At 33.2% G+C, this 22,669-nt stretch overlaps 1 protein-coding gene across 1 annotated transcript; it reads left to right on the top strand.

Moving 5' to 3' along the window:
- On the top strand, positions 1-19,211 carry Gnptab (N-acetylglucosamine-1-phosphate transferase subunits alpha and beta). Its single transcript, XM_085956874.1, has 9 exons — positions 1-211; positions 8,201-8,439; positions 9,552-9,728; positions 10,172-10,332; positions 10,719-12,378; positions 15,421-15,586; positions 15,671-15,861; positions 18,010-18,150; positions 19,052-19,211. The coding sequence occupies exons 1-9, from the start codon at positions 95-97 to the stop codon at positions 19,203-19,205; spliced, it is 3,006 nt and encodes a 1,001-aa protein (XP_085813000.1). The 5' UTR covers positions 1-94; the 3' UTR covers positions 19,206-19,211.
- Positions 19,212-22,669: the final 3,458 nt, after the last annotated feature.

The following is a 22,669-nucleotide window of genomic DNA, read 5'->3' as shown; positions in this document are numbered from 1 at the left end:
GTGTTGCAACATTGCGCGTAAAATGTCAACACCGCGGTTGCTGTGTGTGAATTTAAAAAAATTAAATCATTGATAAGATGAAGACGTTTCAGTTATGGCAAGGATCAAATGCCTCCAGCGGAGATTATACGATATACTATCAAATAAGTTTTTGATACTGTTTGTGATTTTATTCCTAATTTGTTTCATCGTCGCATTTCATTTGTTAGAGGTAAGAGACGTCACTTTTTTATATCCTATTATTTATTTACATTAGTGATATTCTCTATGTTTACCACGCGTTTCGTTAAAAATGACAGATACTTGATTATTTATCACTTCTTTCATTCATACTATTCGCATAATTTTACAACAATACGAATGGGCAGTCAATATTGTGCGCGGTATTTTCTATATTGAATTTTAAAAACGTGCAAAATATTAAAAGAGTTTTTCTCCTCGGATATGGATATAGACGAGCAGTAAAGAATTAATACCTAATCAACAGCAACTTTGGCAATACATCTGCTCCATAGTTAATTTTACACTATTGACCGCAATCTGAAGATATCAACGTAATACCTATAATTCATCATTATCACTAATGGCACCATCGCCCTGTGTGGGCTCTGGTTCCAACATTGCTTTCCACTATCTCCTTTCCTTTGCTTTTCCAGTAAGACAGGCCACGAGTTTGGAGATTATTTTCTTAACTTTGTCGACGTTAACCGCTTTAACGAGGATGTATTTTTTCTATCACCTATCAGTCTTTGGATCTTCATAAATGTCATGATATCCAGCTCATCGTAAACACTATACAGTTTGTGATTAGACCGGCATCACTATACTCCATTTTCACAGACTGTCACAAGAATCTTTCTGATTACTTTTGCCTCCAAACCCATCAATTTCTGACGACAATCAGTGGAACACATGATCAATATCTCAGACCTATATGATAGTTAATGAATTGATCCAATCCAATTACCAGCCCATAAATTGCAATTGAAATTCTTTACTGCGTTCCAAATCTTGCCAAAAATTCTAATACAGTGGAGCCCTAATTTTGCATGCAATTTCTGCAGACCCATTTCAGTTTACTACATTCAATTCCTGGTTTTACATTTTTTTTATCTCACAATTTACATCTGAAATAATCTAATTTCAATTAAAGTTATGTATTAAAATCAGAAATCCAATTTATTTGAATTGACTGAATTCTATGCATGGCAATGATTGCATGAATCCTAGACTTATGTGTGCATATCCATTTTATAGTCTACAAAACCCAAGACCGAGGTTACTTTTTTGTTGTTTTTTTTGTGTACACCCATTCAAATAATGTCTCAGCAAAGAATAGTCTTTCCGTTGATCCTACTCTGTCATTCTTCACGTATGGAATTCTCTCAGTTGGCCACTTGCCTCTCCTGTATGCTATGAATTCCTATCAACTTGTTCTTTAACAGGACCATAAACAATAGAATTTTGTAGAGGAGCGTCACACAAAAATCAACAATTATATTTAAATAAATTACTCGTGAAAACAATGTAGGTACTAATGTACAATAAAGTCGCATCTAAAAACGTTGAGTTCAGACGTTTATGGTTATTTGTTTTTTGGCTGTCTCCATTTTGTAACAGTATCAAAGATTAGATATGGTGTAGAACCAATAGAGGACTTACAGCCTATGGATTCGACAGGCAATTATGACCTTAAATATCTCAGATCTTAAAAAAAGAAAAATGGCCAGACCTCATGTGCCATTAAAAAGCGTATAAGTGAATGTGAGAGTAAGTATATCGGCTAAAAGATTATACAACATCAGCATTTGCCAATCACTTGGGATACTGGGCTAGAACAAAAGGTACTTTTTACACTTAGTGAAAGAAGCCATCGAAATACACAGGAATCCCAAAAATATTAAAGGAACATCATGGCTTCCGACTCTTTCAGCAAAATCCAATGTCCGATCTGACAATTCTGTTCCCAAGATATTAAATATCATCTTTTTTACTCCGAGCAACGTTGTCAGCTAGCCCTAAAATTTTCGACACACAGCGATGTTTGCATTCATACACCTAACACCACACTTTACCACATTATCCCATGAATGATCGCTGCAAAAAATATGTGATGACGGCTAAAAACAAAATACAATTAATTCTACCTGTTTGTTATGACATTGGTATTTTTTTAACTGACATTTCCAAGACTATGAAATTACCTACTAGTTATAATATAATCCATATTATTATTGTGTTAAGTATATCAATTCACCCAAAATCAATTCAATACAATGATGTGAATTAGTCATTTAGACACATATATAATTTATTACATTGTAAATCCTGTGAAGAAGCAAAGGTTATCTTAAATAATATGTAACATTTATTTATCATTTCAAATTTCAATGATATTCATTATATTAACAATTCAATCATGACTAACTGTTATGATTTCTTAAAAAGAGTGCAACATTATTATGTTTTTACTTTTAAAATAATATAGAATTATTATTCTAATGCAAAAAATATCTTTATCATTAAAAATATTACATACAAAGTCACCAAGTGCCCGGTTACTCTTGGTTAGTGTCAAAATGATGTGAGCATTACGTGTAACAATTGGATATCTAAATTGCATGTAATATTAAAGATTGTTACATCAATTAGCAATGTACGTAACTAGAGATAAAATATTGCAACATTATATTATTGTATTCTTAAAATGTATAAAAATTAATCGGAAACGCTATAATGTTTTAAAAATGCGTTGGAGGATGTCAGTTAGCAATTATTATATAAAAAGTATTATTTAACAACCAAAGCAAATTCATGTGAATTTCACTTTAATTCTTGATTACTGTTTTTCATTATTAATTCTACTTTAAATAAAATTATGGATTTGAGATAGTGTAGACATAGCCTGAACAAAATCTTAACAGTATAATATTATTCTCTGATATAACGTATTGTAACCTATAAATGTATCACAACCATGGCCCCCACATTCTGAAGCGGACCCCAAGGCCAGGATGTTTGGCAGGCCCCCTACCTATTTCTAAGGTTAAGGGCAGTGTGCTACAATAATAGTGTTCCCCAAATGGTATTCTGAGGAACCCCACGGTTCCAAGAGGTAAAATAAAGAGTTATTTTTGAGTTTTTTTGTATTTTTAAATAAATTCCTTTGAATTATTGAGTGGTCGGCACTCATATTATTACGAAGTACTGATTGCGACCTCGTTTTGTGGTAGTCAAGTAACGTGTGACCCTTCGCCATACTGGATAAATAGCTATTTTTATTAGTCAGGAAACACATTTAAAACAATTATAACATAAAATTATACATGTAACTATCAATCATCACATTAAATCAAGTTGTACCGCATGACAACATATTTTTAAATGTTAATATTGCGCCTCCTTTTTTCGACTTTTTTTTACTATTAGAACAAATTTGTGGTGTGTGTTTATCTCACTTAACTGCTCGAACTGCAACGCCGGGCCCCCAGGCTAGAGCCCAGTCAGCGCCCCCCCCCCTCCTTGTGGGGGCCATGATCACAACACTTGATTCAAGAACGTTTTTAGTGCATTTGAATTGGTTGACAAAGCAATATTTTGTAGATTAGTATATTAAAAAATATGGCTGTAATAACTAAAAAATATTGTTCTATTTCCCACTATATTTAAGGGTGATGGAGGGTAATGAAACATCAGTGCATCTATTCTATAACAAAGACTGCTATCGACAGTTATCGAGGGTAGTTTTTCATATTTTTATATCGATGTATTAGCACTTATTGTAACAATTACAATAAGTTAGTTGTAATTGTTACAATAAGTGCTATGTTTTAAGAGCACCTCTCTTGGATGTGCTAAATTTTATAGCGAGATAGACAGTTTTTCCTCTTTAGACGGCTAATTTATTGTACCAATTATAATACTTCGATACAAACATGAAAAACTACCCTCGATAGCTGCCGATAGCAGTCTTGTGTATAGAATAGATGCGCTGATGTCTCATTATTATGTACCTACATACTATTTGATTATTAATTTTAATTATTCTAAATGATGACAGTTCGGAGTATTTCGCTGCCTAAGTAACTGTAAGTCTTAAAACTTATATTTCGACACCTACTTTAAATACTCATGATTAAGTTCTGATAAAACCCGAAAATATACATTAACTTCCTTGTTGGAATTGTAGACCTCCATCGTGCAAACAAATCTTCTTCTTCTTCAACCCTGTCACGACCCAGCATTGGGGCATAGGGCAAGCACAAGTTCGCGCCACTTCCCTCGGTCCATCGCCAATTCTTGCGCCTCCCGCCATGTCAGACCTACAAATACAACACAGTAAAGAATAATTAAAAGATTACTTTACGAATAAAATAAATGATAAGACGAAAAAAAATGCCGAATCGTAAGCAATAAAACTAATCTATAAGTATATTTATTGATCTTAGACCCAATTATATCACATTTAAAATTCTCCGTTTTTTAAGATAGTTAATACATTGTAGTATTATTTTTATGAAATAATAATTTGAAGTGTTTTTGATGCAACCTTCCCTATTTTTGGAGTAGGTATATCAATCCTTCCACAGGATGCATTTGGATTTTAATGTTAATGCTTTTGTTCCGGTACCTTTCAAACATGTTTTGCATGTGAAGTCGTTGTGTCCTCATTAGATATAATTAGCATGTTATTTAAATGTGGTAATTAAATGCTCCACGGTGAAACGGGTTAATAACATCCATTGCCAAATCCAGTACATATATGGAATCAACTGAGTGAATTTAAAATTGTACAGTAATTTTTTTAGTTTTCTTGTTTTTCTGTTTTCTTATGTGAAGTTTTCTACATAATATTATGTATTTGCATTACGGAATAATAGCGCCTGTACCCATGCATTGATTTACTTGCACCAATTGTGTGTATTTTAAACTATCGCGTTTAATAATAACTGTGTATAACGTCAAAGTCCTGACTGTCTCAATCTCATTCTTCAAACGTAAGCGAGACGCGATGTTGTCATCGTATTGGTGCTATTTGACAGATTGAGATAGGTTCGGACAGGCTCGGACAAGTTTGTAGATAATCGGTAGATGTCAAAATATTCTGTGTGGTGTAGTTCATATTTCTTCCAGCAGCTTCTCCACTATCGTTCTACTGTGCATGCGTACCACTTATTGCGAGATAATTCAGAAGTTTCTGAACTTCTGCTAAAAATTTAAATAAGTACCTATTACAATAAATCATCTATATTTCAACAGTTTAATTTATTAATTATTCACAAACAGAAAACGCTTTATTACAATAAATAATAAACAATGCTTCAAATTTTCAAAAGTTAATGTTCGACGATTTTATCTTGGCAAATTTTTATACACAGAAAAACTTCTTTCCACTTCTACAGATGTTATTATTGCGTATGTAAATGAAACTATTTCTGAACTAAAAAAAATTGAAACGTCTGAGGAATCTGATGGATTTTCCAAAATGGCTTTAATATTCTGCAGCGTTTGAAGTCCAGTATTTTTATTTAAGACACTATTTATTTGGTCCAGGAACATTGAAATTTTGTGTTTATGTGAAAATATGTGCTTAAACCTAGAATATGTAAAAATATGTAATTATCCAAAAATATTTTAAAATAGGTGCTAACAAATAGGGCTTAAATGTTTCAAAATTGTCTGAAATAGATAGATATTTTTGATATTTGGTTGTGTATTTAAATAACTAAGAATCCTAAACCTAATGATGACGAATGCCGACAACTCAATAATTCAAGTGTAATAGTGTCCTAATAATACATAGAATACCCTTAATTTTACCTTGCGGTTCCGCAGAATACCATTTAGGGAACAGTACTGTAGAATATCATACTACCCTTAACCTTAGGGGTAGGTTGGGGGCCTGCTTCAGGATGTGGAGGCCATGATAATATTATATCATTATTTTTTTTCACAACACTTACCCACTGCGGCCTGTGAACAATTAGAAAATTGATAAATTGGCCCTTCTGTCAAATAGGTTGTACACCACTGATCTGTACAATGCTTTATGCAACCTCTTTGGTAAATACAAATTAAAAAAGTATTCTAATTTTATTTTAAAATTCCATGCTTAACCAATTTGAAAACTTTGTTTTTGCTCTCCTGTAAAATAATAATGTTATGGTTAGATATAATTATATGCTGTCACAGTAGATACCAATATTCTGTTGAAAAACATCTATTTAATATCATACCAACATAACAAGTATAAATAGATTCATCCAAATTACCTTGCCTGGATAATAAACGCCCACCTATTAATTGGCAGTATTTTGCCTGTGCATGAAAATGACAATAGGCCAAAGCTATAAATTTTCTGCCTACCTAATTGAATAGATTGCTTAATAATGTGTATGTGAACTTAGTGAAACGTAAAACAATGCTATTTTGAAATTGCTGACACAAAATATTGTATTCTGTGATGCCGCCAGACTGAAATCATTTTCATTGCTATTATTATGAAATCATACTCTATTGCGTAGGTTAATGATATTCCATCTCATGAACAGAAACTATTTCGTAAATTCCTGTGCCTGAGAGAAACAACGTGTTATCATTTTTAATTTATTCATCTTTATTCTTTTTTTAGTTTGATATTGTTTATTCTTATATACGGACCATATTATCTATTTAAGGCTTTGCGGCATAATTCACACCACTGCAAAAAGTGCCAATTTGAATTGTAAACAAATGAAATCGAGTTCAATGTCCTGCGTGATTTTTTAACAGACCCAATAGCATTACTGTTAATATTTGATACACTTCAATGTGTAAGTTATTTTTTATTTGTCGTTCCTGTTTACACTTTAATTATTTTATTAAAAGACAAGAAAATAATACACGTACAATTGAAGTGTCCATTAGAACGAAAACGAACAAAAAACCCAATAATATTAAAGACATTTTTATATAACGCATAGTTTAAGATCAGAGTTTGGGTTATAACAGGAAACCATATTTTCTTTCTCTTTTGACCATAACAAATCCTAATAAGATCATAATATGGGCATCCGCAGAGAGAAGGTTTGTTTTTGTTTATATGAGAAATGAATGTAAACCGCTTGCTCAACCTATTAGGTCCATTCTCTGACTTCAAACACAAATTAAGCCATGGAAAATATAGTCTATGTGTCAGCCTTCCCGGAAAAATTTAAATTGTTTCATTTACAGCTGAAAGAAAATGAATTGTGCCACTTTCCGCACTGCAAAGAAATGTTTCCCTCACATGGCTTTGATTCCAGCCAGAAGTATGCTAGCCACATCATCCGAATTCAAGAATCTTTTGAAAGGAAATTTTGTGATTTTAATCGTAACAGATACTTGTTTAAGATATTTGCCAACCCCTTCTCAGTATCCATCAACGAGGCCGATCCATCATTGCAACTAGAGTTGATCGATTTGCAGAACAACGATCAATTGAGATCGAAATATCAGGAAGGCGATCTGCATAACTTTTACAAATTTCTTCCTGAAGAGCAATTTCCCACCCTACGCAATAAGGCTGCACTTTGTGGAAGTCTTTTTGGAAGCACCTACATTTACGAGCAAGCGTTTTCCTTATTAAAACTAAACAAGTCTCAACACAGAAACCGCTTGAACAATGATAACCTTAGTGCTGTACTGTGCATAGCAACCACAAACATTGAACCTGACATCAAAATGCTTGCTCCCAGTATGCAGTGTCAGAAATCTCACTACTAAGTTTCATACTGCAAATGTGCACATAATGCAGAGTGGAGAGTGATTAAAGTTGCTGATAAAATTATGTACCTATTAAATTAAAAATAAAACATTAAATGTATTATCTCATCTAGTATAATATATCATTATTTTTCAACAGTTTTACCCTTTGCAGCCCGTGAAAAATTAGAAAATGGATAAATTGGCCCTTCTTTCAAAAAGCTTGTGCACCACTGACAAGTCTCAAAATACAAATGTGAAATTTGTTACAACTGAGTATAGAATGTGAATTGACTTGCAGATAATTGAATCATTAGCCTTAGTAATCTTTCTGCGGCTTTGCTATCATATATTTAAGTTGGTGGTACATCTGTACCCGTCAATAAACATTTTTTGCGTGAGATAATTTGTGTGTTTCTCAATAAACTCAAAGTTTCACCATAACAATTATTCTGTAATGATTTATTTTTCTTTACAGCTCTACGTATTGATTGATAGCAACCACAGTAACCACTGCCGAGGGAAATGCTGCGACAACATCGGCTCCATCTGCGAACCGTGCGAGCCCATCGACGCCGTCTACACGTGGGTCAACGGCTCTGATCCCATCTTGCTTGAGCAGATGAGGAAGTACTCTATTCTTGAAGGTATCAAAGGTGAAGACGATTTGGCACCATCCAGATATGACGATAAGCAGGAATTGAAGTATTCTCTAAGGTTAGGCTACTCTTATCTTATTAATTAACTGTCTAATCTCTGATGGTCTAGTCCAGGCCACGATACATAATTTTCCGCATACAAATTATACAATCGTTTGAAACTCCACACATCCGCACCTGGAAACATTGCAGCTAAATAAATATAGTTTGGACAGTCCAATGTAAAAATTTAAATAAAAACAACAATACACAAGTCCATGCATCGCTACTTCCGATGAAACTCCTTTTTCCTCCAAATATGGCCATACTTTTTCTAATGTTGTTTTTCAAATGTTTGTGAACAGTTTTTATACAACTTGTATACGATGTTCATTTGTTCACAAGCAGATATACGTATCTTGGTCTTGACTTAGCATAAATTGCTATATAGCCACTATGAGTCATTGTTAAAACTCCTCTGAAACCGAGTTAGTCCTGCATTTGACATAAATCCACATGTTATTTTTTAATGTTATCCAGAGTACGGGTTATGTAAATCCTTAAGGGCGGACGTGCTCAGCGTGGGTCAAAATGGAGCTTTTTTTCTATTTTCAAAGCATGATCCTGGACATACCTTAGATACTAATTATAAGCTATGTCTTTGACCATCATCAAATGTTTAAAATAAATATAAAGGATAATAAGGCTTCAAAATTATATAAATAGATTATCTACAACGTTTAAGGTATGTCCAGGATCATGCTTTTAAAATAGAATAAAAGCTCCATTTTGACTTACGCTGAGCATGTCCCCCCTTAAGAACCATAATTTACAATAATTTTCTTTGTGAAGGCACGTTAGTGCACAAATGCTATATGCCTAATTTTGTATTTTTGAGAAAAACTAAATTGAAAGATTCAAATTAATCTAAAATTGAAGACAAAATGGCGTTCCATATTATAATATAATCCTCTATCGTCTCAAATACCTTATTCGGACATGCAATATTTTTACAGCATAAAGGTATAATGCAGACGGGCGTTTTGTGTGTAATACTGAATATCAGTAACAACTGGTCATACAATATCTGTGCGCTATGCATCGATATTCTTCATTGCGCAATATTTGACGTTACTTCTGATGTCTTAAGATCTTCAATATTCATAGGTATACATTATTGTATCCTTTCAGATCTCTGGAGTTGTATGCACCGTGGATCAGGCGTGTATATGTGGTGACTGCCGGTCAGATCCCGTGGTGGTTGGATGTCCACGGGGAGCATCTCGTCCTCGTTTCTCACGAAGACATCATTCCAAAACATCTACTTCCAACTTTCTCCAGTCCAGCCATTGAATCGTTCTTGCACAAGTGAGACTATCTTTAATTACTTCATACGTATCTTCAACTAATCACATCTATCACTCATTTAGCGCTGACAACGCGACTGGCGCAATTAGACACTATTAGCATGATAATTAACTAGTAATTAACTGGTTAGCAGTGAATGTTATTTGTAAATAATTTGTAGTAAATGTGTATTTACTGCTTTCAAATCTGTATTCATAAAGTACCAAAGCATTTTTCACCAATACGGCAATGTAAATAAACAGTGTCCATTCCATTGATTCTCGATCAGGTACCACGAAATCCTGGATTAAATGTGTCATTACTGACTGTTTTACATGTCTCTTTTATAGTTTGCCCCTCTGAACCTTAATGTGTGTAGGGACTGTAGTGGAATGAAGCAGCAAAGGAAAGCCAATCGACCTTCCAGCGAGAATGTTATGCTAAGCATTATATTTGTTTTTCAGAATACCAGGCTTATCGGAGAGGTTTTTGTATCTGAACGATGATATATTCCTCGGGGGACCTGTTCACATGAGCGACTTGTACACTCCAACCACCGGATATGAAGTCTACACCGCTTGGAATGTTCCTGACTGCTCCCAAGGATGTCCTTGGTCGTTTTTAGGTTAGAAATTGGTAACTGTTGAATGAATTATGTTAAATGCAGAGGGGCAATAATGTCGCATACGGCTTTAATCAATTACCTATTATTGTGAAAATTATGTGTGACATGTGTTCAAATTCGAAATATATATTACCATTTATAGTAAAAATACTAGAATATGTGATTTTATTAGCATGGTTTATAGTACTGCGATTTTTTTATAAAAAGCAAAAGAAATTTGGCTCATTCTTTGACGATTTTGTATTTGTTCCTCAATTAATGTAGTAGTTGGTCAACTTTATAAATTTTATACTTGGTAGTCCATATAAGTATGACGTCACATACTGAACACAAATTTTTTGATAATTCTAATTCTACTAAATTCACTATCGATGTGCATATTTCAGGTGACAGTTCTTGCGACAACGCGTGTGATATTACAGAATGCGATTTTGACGGAGGAGACTGCACGGGCGACCAAAAAAATAGACACTACGGACCCGGTGACAATTTCGACTACCTCGGAGACTATGCTGATAATCCATTCTTCGACGAAGACGATGAGAAAAATCCCTACGGCGAAGGAAAAGACAACTTCGAACGGTACCCGGGAGTCGATGAAACAGCTTTAGATCCGAAAGTCTTGCAAACCCAGCAATTGCAAGATAAGGATTTATTGAATAAGTTACTAGAGAAAAAGAATGAGGTCCAAGGGAGAAGAGGGAGAAAGATTGCTTTTTATGACGACAGTGACCAACGGAGTAATGGGAATATTAATGTAGATTTAACCAAAAATAATTATAACAAATATATAGGTTTTAAAAAAGCAAATAAACATTATAATGGCTTAGATGCCGAAGGTAAATTAAGAACAAATAATCATGATTTCCGGGAAGAAAATCATCCAAAAAATAGAATTAATAATCAAGTAGGTAGACAAACCAAGCAGAGTTATGATGATGGTAGACAAGTAGGTTTATTCGGAAGAAAGCATATCTACGCCGGTAGATTCGGTAGGAAATTAAATGTTTTTAATAATGCTGAAGATAATGATGAAAAGGTTAACAGTGTCGATGACGCAGCTAATGAATTGAAATTAAATAAGGCTAAAGAACATGACAAATTGAAATTGTTACTGGCGGGTAGTGCCGTTGTCGAGACCGAAGAAAGTTACGCACCGAGTGACAGCGGAAACGACGTTAGTGCGAATAATTCTCAGTCTTCCAGTGATGTTAAGATTAATCATTTAGATATAGGAAAAAAGATCACCGTATCGATCGGGAAATTTTTTAAAAAGCCAACTACCAAAGCCCCTATCCATCACCATCACAGAAATAAAATACATCATAAGGAAAATAAATCAAAGATTACTATGCGCAATATTAAAAATGTTCAACCTATAGGGATAAAAGTCAGAGAAAATTATTTAAAAAGTCTCACGTTGACTACGCCAAGTAATAATATTACTAATTTAAATAATGAATCGTTTTATAACGATACGAAAGGTTTTACTACAAATTTCAACGCGACAACTAGATTTAAAAATGAAATACTCAAGACTAAAGTTGAGAAAACGGTTCATAAGACAATTAAATCAGATCTAATTTTAAAGCTTGTTAAAGCTTCGCAAGACGTTGAACTCAATATGAGCAACGTTGTGCAGAAATTCAACCAAAACGTTATTAAGACTGATAAGAAAATAAGAAAGAAAAATAAAAAATTCCACAACGAAGGCATATTGAATGCGGACGAGAAGGGCAAGGTGAAAGACACGAGGAAGCTGGACGTCTACGCCAGGTCGTTGATCCACACAAACAAGATCTTCAACCGAATATATGGTTTCCATAATCGCAAAGTCCCCGCGCACGTTCCGTTCTTATTGGAAAAGAAGGTGATCGAAGATATGCAGACCAAGTTCAGGGACGAGTTTGAAGTCACCGTCAGAAATAAGTTCCGAAGGGCAAACGATTTTCAATTCGCCTTTTCTTATTATCATTACCTGATGGGAGAGACCAAGCAGCTGACAATGGAGGAGATTTTCGATCAGTTCGACACAGACAAAAGCGGGTGAGTTAATTACATATTTCTGTTGATTATTTTAATTAATTTCTGAATAAGAATGTTCTCAAATGTCTGTATATATTATTTAATGACCATTTCAATCTGTTTGCAGTTAATTGGATGTAAAGCTTACCTTGTTTCCTCCACTCCTGGTCCTGTCCTGCTGCTAGATCCTACCCAAGTTTGTTAAGTAATATAAAATAAAATTTGTCTATGCAATGCAAAGTCTTTTAGTTACAACTACAATGTTCTTCATTCTTATAAATAAAATAAAATAAAACTACTGTGCCCTCTTCGGAAAAGTGGCATTTTACTGAGATCTCCATTTTGAGATGATGGTATGCCAGTTCAAAAATCATGTGATACGTGCTGCGCGTCACCACTGTAATTCTTCTATTACTGTGCTATTATTGAAATTAAATAATGATTTTTCGCTATAATATAGACAAATATAATTAACTATTTCTTTTATTCAACGAATAATTCACAAGATTTAAGAATATATCATTCTGATTATTGAACATATATTATTTTGAAAAAAACACTTTCTGATAGAGTATATGATAACCAATAGAAAAAATCTTTTTTTGAAAAAAGTAAGTCACCCCGACGGGGAATCGAACCCTGTATCTCCCGAGTATACGCCTCATCCGTCGCATTACCATTATGCTACGGCGTGACATACTAATAGCGAACAAATTTTAACTATTGGTCAATTACTATACCTACCCATCAGCGTTCCTTCCAAATCAGCTACTTTGGCAATCGATTTTTAAACAAATGCGACGGATGAGGCGTATACTCGGGAGATACAGGGTTCGATTCCCCGTCGGGGTGACTTACTTTTTTCAAAAAAAGATTTTTTCTATTGGTTATCATATACTCTATCAGAAAGTGTTTTTTTCAAAATAATATATAGACAAATATATTGATCAACTGTATAAAGGATAAAGGGCGTAACCCTCAGTTTTTTCAAAATAGGTTATATTGCATAATAACGTTTTACATGACTAAATACATGTTGTGTTTAAAGGAAGTAAACTATAAATGCCGATTTATTATCTAAATTTAGCTGAAATAAAAAAATAAAAAAAAATGAAGTGACGTGACGTGGTAAAAACAACTTTTTTTAATTAACTCAATAATTAAAATCAGATTAGAAATATAAAAACCAAATTATTAATTATCATGCTTTTCAAAGTTATATCTATTTTAATTTTGATCAAAAACCATAACAAAAACGTTTTTATCCCTCATGTAAAATTTGATTTGTGTGGATTACGCCCTTTTTCCTTTCCAATGTCAATACGGTACGTCATTTAAACTGATTTATCGAAAACTTTCATTATCACTCGTCGTTCGTAGAAATTCTCAATTGCTCAATTTTACTTACGTTCATACCCTATTGACGTACATAATGTTTCTTTTATTAATAATACATAGCGAAATATTAAAGAAGAAATTTAATCTAAATACTATTATTTTCCGTAAACAATTGGACTGTAATTGACTTTCAATTCACCGAAGCAGATAGTGAAATCGATTTGCCAGATAATTGATTCCCGGTTAATCCAAAACATTACATAATGAAAACATTCTTCTTTTTTGACAATATCCGCTATATTGTCAAACGCCATACGGCACCTCCAAAAATCCCTGTCACTCGCCACTCTTCTTGCATCATCCCAGGTTATCCCACCATCGCATAGCTCCGCCGTGTATGCTCTGTGGATAGTGTTTAGAGGCTTTCCAAGACGCGAAAAACAAGCTGGCCAGATTTAAATTCTCTTGAAGCATCTGTAGCACGTGGCCGAGCCAGGGTCCAATGTCACTTTCAATATGATAGGTTTCATGATTCATTCTCTAATCTCCTCGTTACTCCTATAGTTATACCACTCGAACACCCAGTATCTGTAGCTTAGCATACGGTTACTCTAAGCCTTCATAAGGTGCCATGACTCACTACCGTAAAGCAGTGTGCAAGGGGTGGAGGTAGGATGTTAAGATTCAACATAAATAGTGCACACTAAACTTTGACAGCCTCTTTTTTATTTTCATTGGACTAGGAATACAATTTACAGTTGTCGCTGGTTAGTTTTCAAAATTCAACCCAAACCAAACCATAATAGTTTAAATATGTTATGGGCGAACTGACAAAAATAGTGCACACTTTTTCAATCATATTTATTTGTTTTCGTTGAATTTAAAGTACATATTACAGATGGTGTTGGTAAGTTTTTTAAAATTCTTTAAACCCTGTCTAGACCAAACCATGATTGATAAAAAATATTCTTCTATCTATAGAATATATAAAATCATGTGTGGTTTAATGGCATAATTTTAGATATTTTTAATAGATAAACGAATATTTTTTGACTATTATCTACTATGGCTTGGATTAGGCAGGGTTTAATTGAATTAAAAAAAAAACTAACAAACACTATCTACACATTGTAGTCTTAGTTCAATGAAAATAAATACGTTTTACTGACAAAGTTTAATGTGCACTATTCATGTTGGATCTTAACACCATGCCGTAAAGCGTCAACGTCAGACTGCAAGCGTCAAATAGGTAGCATTTGATTGAGTCCCAGACATTCTTCACCAAGTTGAATGTTACTCCAGCCATTCCCATTATATGAACTCTCTTTATAAAACGCCATCTCCCATAATATGATGTGAAAGTACTCAAAACTATGTGCAGTAATTTTTTATCCAAGTTGTACACGTGTTGAACGTTTGCAGCCTACAAACGCTGCGACAGGAAAAGTAAAAATTTGATAATAATAGTGGATCACTTAGCACTTCTTAGTAGGATTAATACAAACACAAAATTTAATTTTCAAACACATAAAGTATTTTTCCAACCATATAATATCTACAACAGATTTAATTGTTCGGGAACAATAATTACGATAAAGTTTTTGTCTGCATTTGTTTATTGTGGTAAATCCTTAACTCGACCCCGGTAAATTGAGAGTCAACGGTAATATCACACAGTGTATTATAGTTTCCAATAAAATTATTAAGTGTATCATTATTTTCCAGGACATGGTCAGACAGAGAAGTAAGAACAGTACTGACTCGAACACGTGGTCTCCCTCTAACTGCCGAAGCAGTCCATTCTTTAGAGATGGCCGCGAAGGTGTGCGAAAGAGATGAACATAGAAACATTCCCACGCCGCCCAACGAGAGATATTTGGACTCTGATATGGTATGACAATCAACCAAAAATTAACAGTAATAATATGCAACTACTCTGGCAGTACAAGAACTAAAAAATCACTATAATTTCCAGCCAACTCTCAGCAAATCACTAGTGATGGATTGCCCCACATTGAAGACGCAACTAATGGCGGCTCTCTCGTTGAATAGCAACAATATGGCGGGTAGACCGCGCCCGGCAATCGGTCGAGCGGCTTTTGCTATGCTGTCTTCCAATGTCACCAAAGCCGTGGCCGCTCTGGATGAAATCAGGAGAGAGACGAAGTAAGAAATAAAGACTTCTTTATGCTATCTATATCCATTTAAATTTAAACATGTTTCCTGATAAATATATTATTATATAATGAAACTACAGTAGAACTTCCTCTATCCAGACCTTGATTATCCCAATTTTAGATTATTTGGGTTACTTCATTATCAATAGTTTCATATGATTTGAAAATAAATTTATATTAAAAAAGTTTATTCTAGAGGTAAGGTAGACGTTTTATTATTTTTTCAATTATCCGAACTATCTTCATCAGTCTGGATAATTGAGGTTATACTGTACCCAAAATTAAAGTTTGTGGTTGCGGTTAATTTCACATTGATTCATTATATTATAAAGGATGCTGATTTTCACGTTTTAAAACAATTTCGAAAAAGCTATGTTTCATCCAAATAATGGCTAGACAGTTACTCACATATCGACACCTCCTACGTATAAGGTCGGTACTTCAAAAAGGTAACTTTTCAGTACTTAGTACGATTTCAATAAATTTTAATGACACCACAACATTAATTTAAATGCTAGAATCATAATTTGTTAATTGTGCCTATAAAATATCGATTGAATTAATTTTTTTTATATTGTTTTATTATATTTAAAATTATTTCATGAAGGTCAAAATAGCCAAAAATGCAGTTCGGACCTCTTATGTAGGAGGTGTCAATATTATGTATATTAAAGTGGACACATTAGCAGAGTAAGTCAAAGACATGAATGAAAATCTGCAATAATCACTTTTAATCCAATGTCTGTAGGTAGAGCTTATTTTTCAAATGCGTACATTCCATATCTATTTTTACAATACCTCTGCGGAAAGCTGTGAATATATTAGCAAAATAGGACAACAATACTTACAATAATAACATTTATTGCAATGCATTTTTAATCGTCTGTATTTATCTGTTTACAAAATAATTTAATCTATATTATGAGCGGAACCAGAGTCCTTTTATGTTTCACATAGTATGTCCATTTTAGTCAGTCAATGTTTTCAACCATCAAACTAGTAAAGTTATCTCGTTTCAATAGAGACCGACAATTATAATTTGAGGCGCGACACAGCAGCAACATATTGCTGGTGTATTGCGAACTATTAGTTTTCCAAACTGCCGCACTTCAAGTTACATATCGTCGTTTCCATTGCAAAATTGTATATCTGCAACATCTCAAGTTTTCAGGGGAGTATAAAAATACAAAATGTATGGCACTTGAATCAATTCTGAAAAGGTTTTCGTAATTGCAACGAAAATGCAATTTTTGTAATTTGTGTTATTTTGCATGTGTGTAAAGGCGATTTTTGCAGTTTTAATTATACAAAAATGTCAAAAACGCATATTTTGCAGATATACAATTTTGCAATGGAAACGACGATATTCAAGTTTAGTATCTACTTGGGCAGTGTGAAATGCATATTTCTAATTGTCACAAAATGAAATTCGTCACTCGCTAGTAATGTCTCCGTTCTTTACTTAACTGTTTCTTTTGTTCCACATCGCTAATCCTTGGGTCCAAAGCAAATCCATTATGTCATTAATAATATAACTAACTTCATACTAGTATGCGTTCAAAATCTTACTCCAATATTCATATATACTGTGATCGTCTGACAGCTAAATATATAGCGCTTGTACACATGCATGGATTTATTGGCAGCAATAGTGTGTATTTTAAACTATCGTGACAATAACTGTTTACATGTAAAAGTCCTGACTGTCGCCAATCTCATTCTTCAAGAGTAAGCGAGACAATGTTATCATTTTATGGTACTATTTGACAGTTCGTAAAAATCGGTTAACCGAGAAATGAGTCTCTCCGCGGTGTAGTTCGTTTTTTGCCGGCAGGTTTGCCACTATCGTTTTACTGCGCAGGTGCAGGTCGAAAAAATCCCAACTGTCTGTCGCATGAAAATTCAGAAGCTTCTGAACTTTTTTGATTCATGCATGCAATCTTGCAACTGCAGGGTAATACATATTTACACATAAATCTTCTTGTTATGGCCACAATAATACGTACTGCAAGCAGTAAATCCATGCACGTGTAAACTGGGTAATATCCATGGGTAGAGAGACCTATTTGGATAGTAGAAGCATTTACATAATGTGTTTTACTATTCCTTGTTATAATAGTGTTGTTTAACTTTCCAGAATGTTCATATGCATTAATGACAACTTGGATCCAGCAAGAGAGGAAGAAAATATCATAGCCAGAATGCTGTTGCAGGAATTATACGAATCTCTTTTGCCACTCCCATCAAAATTTGAACTTCCACCTGGGGTTGCCAACAGGTAGTTTTACAATCACTATATCATTTGAACTGTGGAATCAGTCATAAAATTGTTATTCATTCATATGCCAGGAGGTCGTCAATGACAATATTGAAATAGAAGTACAAATCGTAGCCGTAGATGTCAAGGGAGCCAGTCTACACAATCATATCGCTGAGAAACAGGCGCGCAAAGATTTTGTGTGACAAAAAAGTAACAATTTTTTATTGAACTTTTTCGTTTTTAAAAATATAACGGTGAAACTTTGAACATAGAATATACTTTGTGGTGTTATCTTTTTATTATTTTGTAAAAATAACTGAGAAAAATAGTATTTTAGAAGTTATGTGTGTTATATCTCTTGACCACTGAATATTGAAATGTACAAAAAATGTAGTCAAAAGAGTTTTGTGGCTTAAATCCATTGACCACTGCATCTTTGATGATTTTAAAATGCTTTTGTGTACTTTACTCATTTTCGCCGAATTTGTGGCTTGGCTACCTTGACATCTACAGCGACGAAATACACATCGATAAAATTTCTAATGTATCTTTTTTTCATCGATATAAAAGAAAACTATTATTGTAGACGCAAACCAATAAACTATTGATTTTTAAAATTGTTAATAGATGGCATTATGAAATTGTTATGGTAATATGAAAATTTAATAGGTGTCATTAGTAATACGTACATTCCAATTTTGTATTTCTATCAAGTATTTTTTGGAATCAATTTGGAAAAGAACACCAACACAAAAATATATCTCATATCAAAAAATTAAACTAATAATCTACATATCTGAGAATAGAGGAATCAATGTTAGGATAACTGAGGGTCCACTGTAGTGTATTATTATGTCATTGTAAAGGTATAGCAATTTTACATGAATTGTATTTACTTATCTATATTATTTTATTACAGATTTCTACGGGTAACAGAGTTGAAAACATGGCAAGACGGACGACGTGTCGCGTGGCAAGTTCTCACTGCGTGCGCATCATTTCTTTTACTTTTATCACTCTACCACATGAAATGTTGCAGAAGAATTATGCGTAAAATAAAATCGATTATCTAGTCACAAATCAAACATTTCTTTTTACTTAACCTTTTCCACTCAATTTCAATAGTCAATTCTTTTTAAAATGTATTAGCCATAGAGATATTAAATAAAAAGAGGGGCAAAGAATCGGCTTTCTCATACAACTGAATAAAGCAGGCCAACAATTGCCGACAACTTACGAGAAATAGCGACACGATAAAAAAAATTCAGGGCATCACGGAGGATATACTTTGATCATTATAACGTACCTTTATAATATTATGTTAACGTGGATATTTTGCCGCAACTTGATTATCAGCCCGCCTCACCATACTTTTTCACTATACTAGCCTGCTTCACCATACTTTCATATAACCTGCCGCCCCTAGGTATTAGCTACTCTGACCGAAATTCTGGACTTTCTTGTAGAAGTTTAAAGTAGAAAACTTGTGATGTTTATATTAAATAATAACTTAATACTGATCCAGCGAGTGAAAAATGACAATGAATTTGTCTGTAGTACCTGAATATACAAGAAAAACTCATTTTTCTAAATTTGATATTTAGAAAAAAACTTCATTAGATTTTGGACACCGTGTTTGACGATTCGTATGACCATTACTGATGCAATGGGTTTTTGCTACGATTCGCAAAAAAAAATGCTTATTGGACTTAAATTTACTAAAAGTAATACATACGTATGCTTTTAATATGTTGTATAGTCATCTATTAATTACCAATATATTATGTGAATAGTTCAGAACACAGGTAATTAATATAACCATAAATGATACTTAATTCTTGGAGCAGTTTCTTTTTAATTATCCTGTGACTCATTGCAATTTCGTTTGCATGCAAACTATTAATTGGCTGTAATATTCAAGATGACGTCTCGTATTAATTTTTTTATAGGTTACTTACGTAAAAGGGGCGTACCTTTGGGTAGAAAGTATAAACAAGCTATTCCACCAGTATTGATCACTGTACACGGTGTTTAACACAACATTTACAATGTACTTAATTAATAATATTTATTTTAAATGTTGTTATAACAATAAAAATAGTTTACGATTTAAACTTTAAACCAATGTTACTTGCACTAATCAGAATTTTTTTTCAAAGCATCCACCCAGATGAAGTGCCGGTTTGTTAATGCAAGTTTTACAATAATATATTGTTCATTTTCTATGATTTCCTTTCCTATTAGAACCGCAAACAACGATCGTACTGTTGTGGAACGGCGAGATGAACTTCATTAAACACAAATTTATATTAATTAAACTGGCTTTATTAGAATGTAATATAATATAATTATAATAGATTATAATATTGTGTTGGACAATGATTTCTTAACCCTTACTAGATGCACTTATTTACAGTCTTATGGTCAGACAATACTGAAGTTTAAAGGGTCGGTACCAAGATTATTTTAAATAATAATAGTATGCAGTGCATTCTTAGATATTTAGATTAATAAGAGAAGTGTAACTCAACACAATAATATACTTCATACAAAAATAATGATGCATTCAAAGGACAATGTAAATAACAGTGTTTTACAAAGTACAACCAAATATTTTACAAAGCCTCATCTTTAGTCATTATTAAAACATTAAAATGTATTTCTATCATTGACAAAATAATATAAAAATTTGATATTATCTTTGTTCAGATAAATATGCCTCGAACATACGTTAGGTTCTATGCCTTCAGCGAGTTTTCTCGCTCTATGAGGCCGTGATCAACAGGCCGCACATACAACTTTCACGAGTTATCTCGTCCGACTTTCAACTCAAATTACTAGCCACTTGACACCAACACAAGAACACTGACCTTCAGTTGGTGTTCGTAAAGGTAAAATCTTGACGACATAACTGCATATTTCAGCCTTATAGTCAATCCTGTTGCTAAATAAAAAGACGTTAACCACCCATAACAAAACCAAAATAAAAATCAAGAAGTAAGTCCCGCAGTTCATACTGACAAGTTTAACAACTACTCAGAGTGGGCTGTGGATGATAAAAGTCGACCTAAGTAGTCATGAATAAATTATAAGTAAGTATTATAAAAGTATTACATAAGATTGATTTAGTAAATTTGTAGGTATTACTCGTATACATCGCAAATCAATATGTATTTAAATGTTTCATTGTATTGTTAATTTAAAATCGCAGAAAAAATTTAATATGCAATTGCTTATTGTATAGAATTATATAGAAAGCTGTATATTCTAAATATGTATTATTATTATACGAATTTACGTAAATAATGTAGCGAGAGTTCTCTCTTTCCAATAACTGCCATGTAGCCCCATGTGTCAGACAAAGCCAGCACTTGGGCCAATTTTCCACATACGATTTGTTTGAAGTATGAGGCTCAGTGAGCGGAAAAGAGCATGCACTAGGCAGGCAATTTTCCATAGCTAAACTCCACACGAGCGAGCGAGACAATACCGTAATTTTGAAAACAGAATTAATTAAAATTTCCTTGCAGATTAGTTATTTGTGATGCGATAATTGATTTATATAAACTTAGATGTAAAGTAAATACTAATCAACTAATAGACTAAGATAATCTTAAGCCTTCATAACTTTATATATATATATCAATTAGACGAGTATCCGAACATAAGTAGAGATTAAAAATCATAGCTTGTTAAGTTCACAGCTAGACAGTACAATAATAAAGTTTCAATACACACCCTTATAAGTCCAGTTGATGAACTAAGGCAGTGGTCGGCAAACCGCGGCTCGCGAGCCACATGTGGCTCTTTGGGTATTGGCGTGCGGCTCTTTTTTGCCAAACTCCCAATTCACAATTTTTACAAAAACTTTTGCAAAAAGGTATGATTGTTTGTTTCTTGGAATGCAAAAGAGTCATGTACAACACATATGGTACAAAACATTCCTAAACAATAACAACAACATTTTAAGATTTTTATAAACAAATAAAACAGAAAAATATAAATAGAGTTTGAAAATACTATTAATAACTCTGATAATAATAATGCCTTTATTAGCACTAATTATTTTATGACAGATATATTAAATATGAGGGAATATTAAATTATTATGCAGATTCCAAGAATTTAAAAATAGTAAACAAACACTTGGGATTTGTTTTAAAATCAGCCCATTGCAATAGTCGACAAAATAAATTTTTCTCCATTTGACATTGACAAGAGCACTTTTGAAATACAATTGTATTGGTGGATATAACGAGCAAAGAGTTATGGAGCTCAAAATTTTTAGGTCTTGCCACCAAAATTTAAGATTTTATATTCGGGAAATCTTCTTCACTTAAAAAATAAACAATTATACAATGTAATTAATTCATTTAAATAAACTATATTTATAAAAATATACGTATGGCTCTCGCTTTTAACCATTATGCTACTCATATTTGGCTCTTTTGGTGCAACAGTTTGCCGACCCCTGAACTAAGGGATTATTATGTATATAAACTATTAACCTTTTCTATCTAAAATGTAATATTTTGAG

The sequence above is a fragment of the Rhyacophila brunnea genome, unplaced genomic scaffold (genome assembly GCF_057557595.1).
Source record: "Rhyacophila brunnea isolate RB1 unplaced genomic scaffold, BYU_Rbru_1.0 scaffold_6, whole genome shotgun sequence".
Taxonomy (NCBI): domain Eukaryota; kingdom Metazoa; phylum Arthropoda; class Insecta; order Trichoptera; family Rhyacophilidae; genus Rhyacophila; species Rhyacophila brunnea.
Note: the sequence above shows the minus strand (reverse complement) of the source record. Positions and strands in the feature narration are given on the sequence as shown.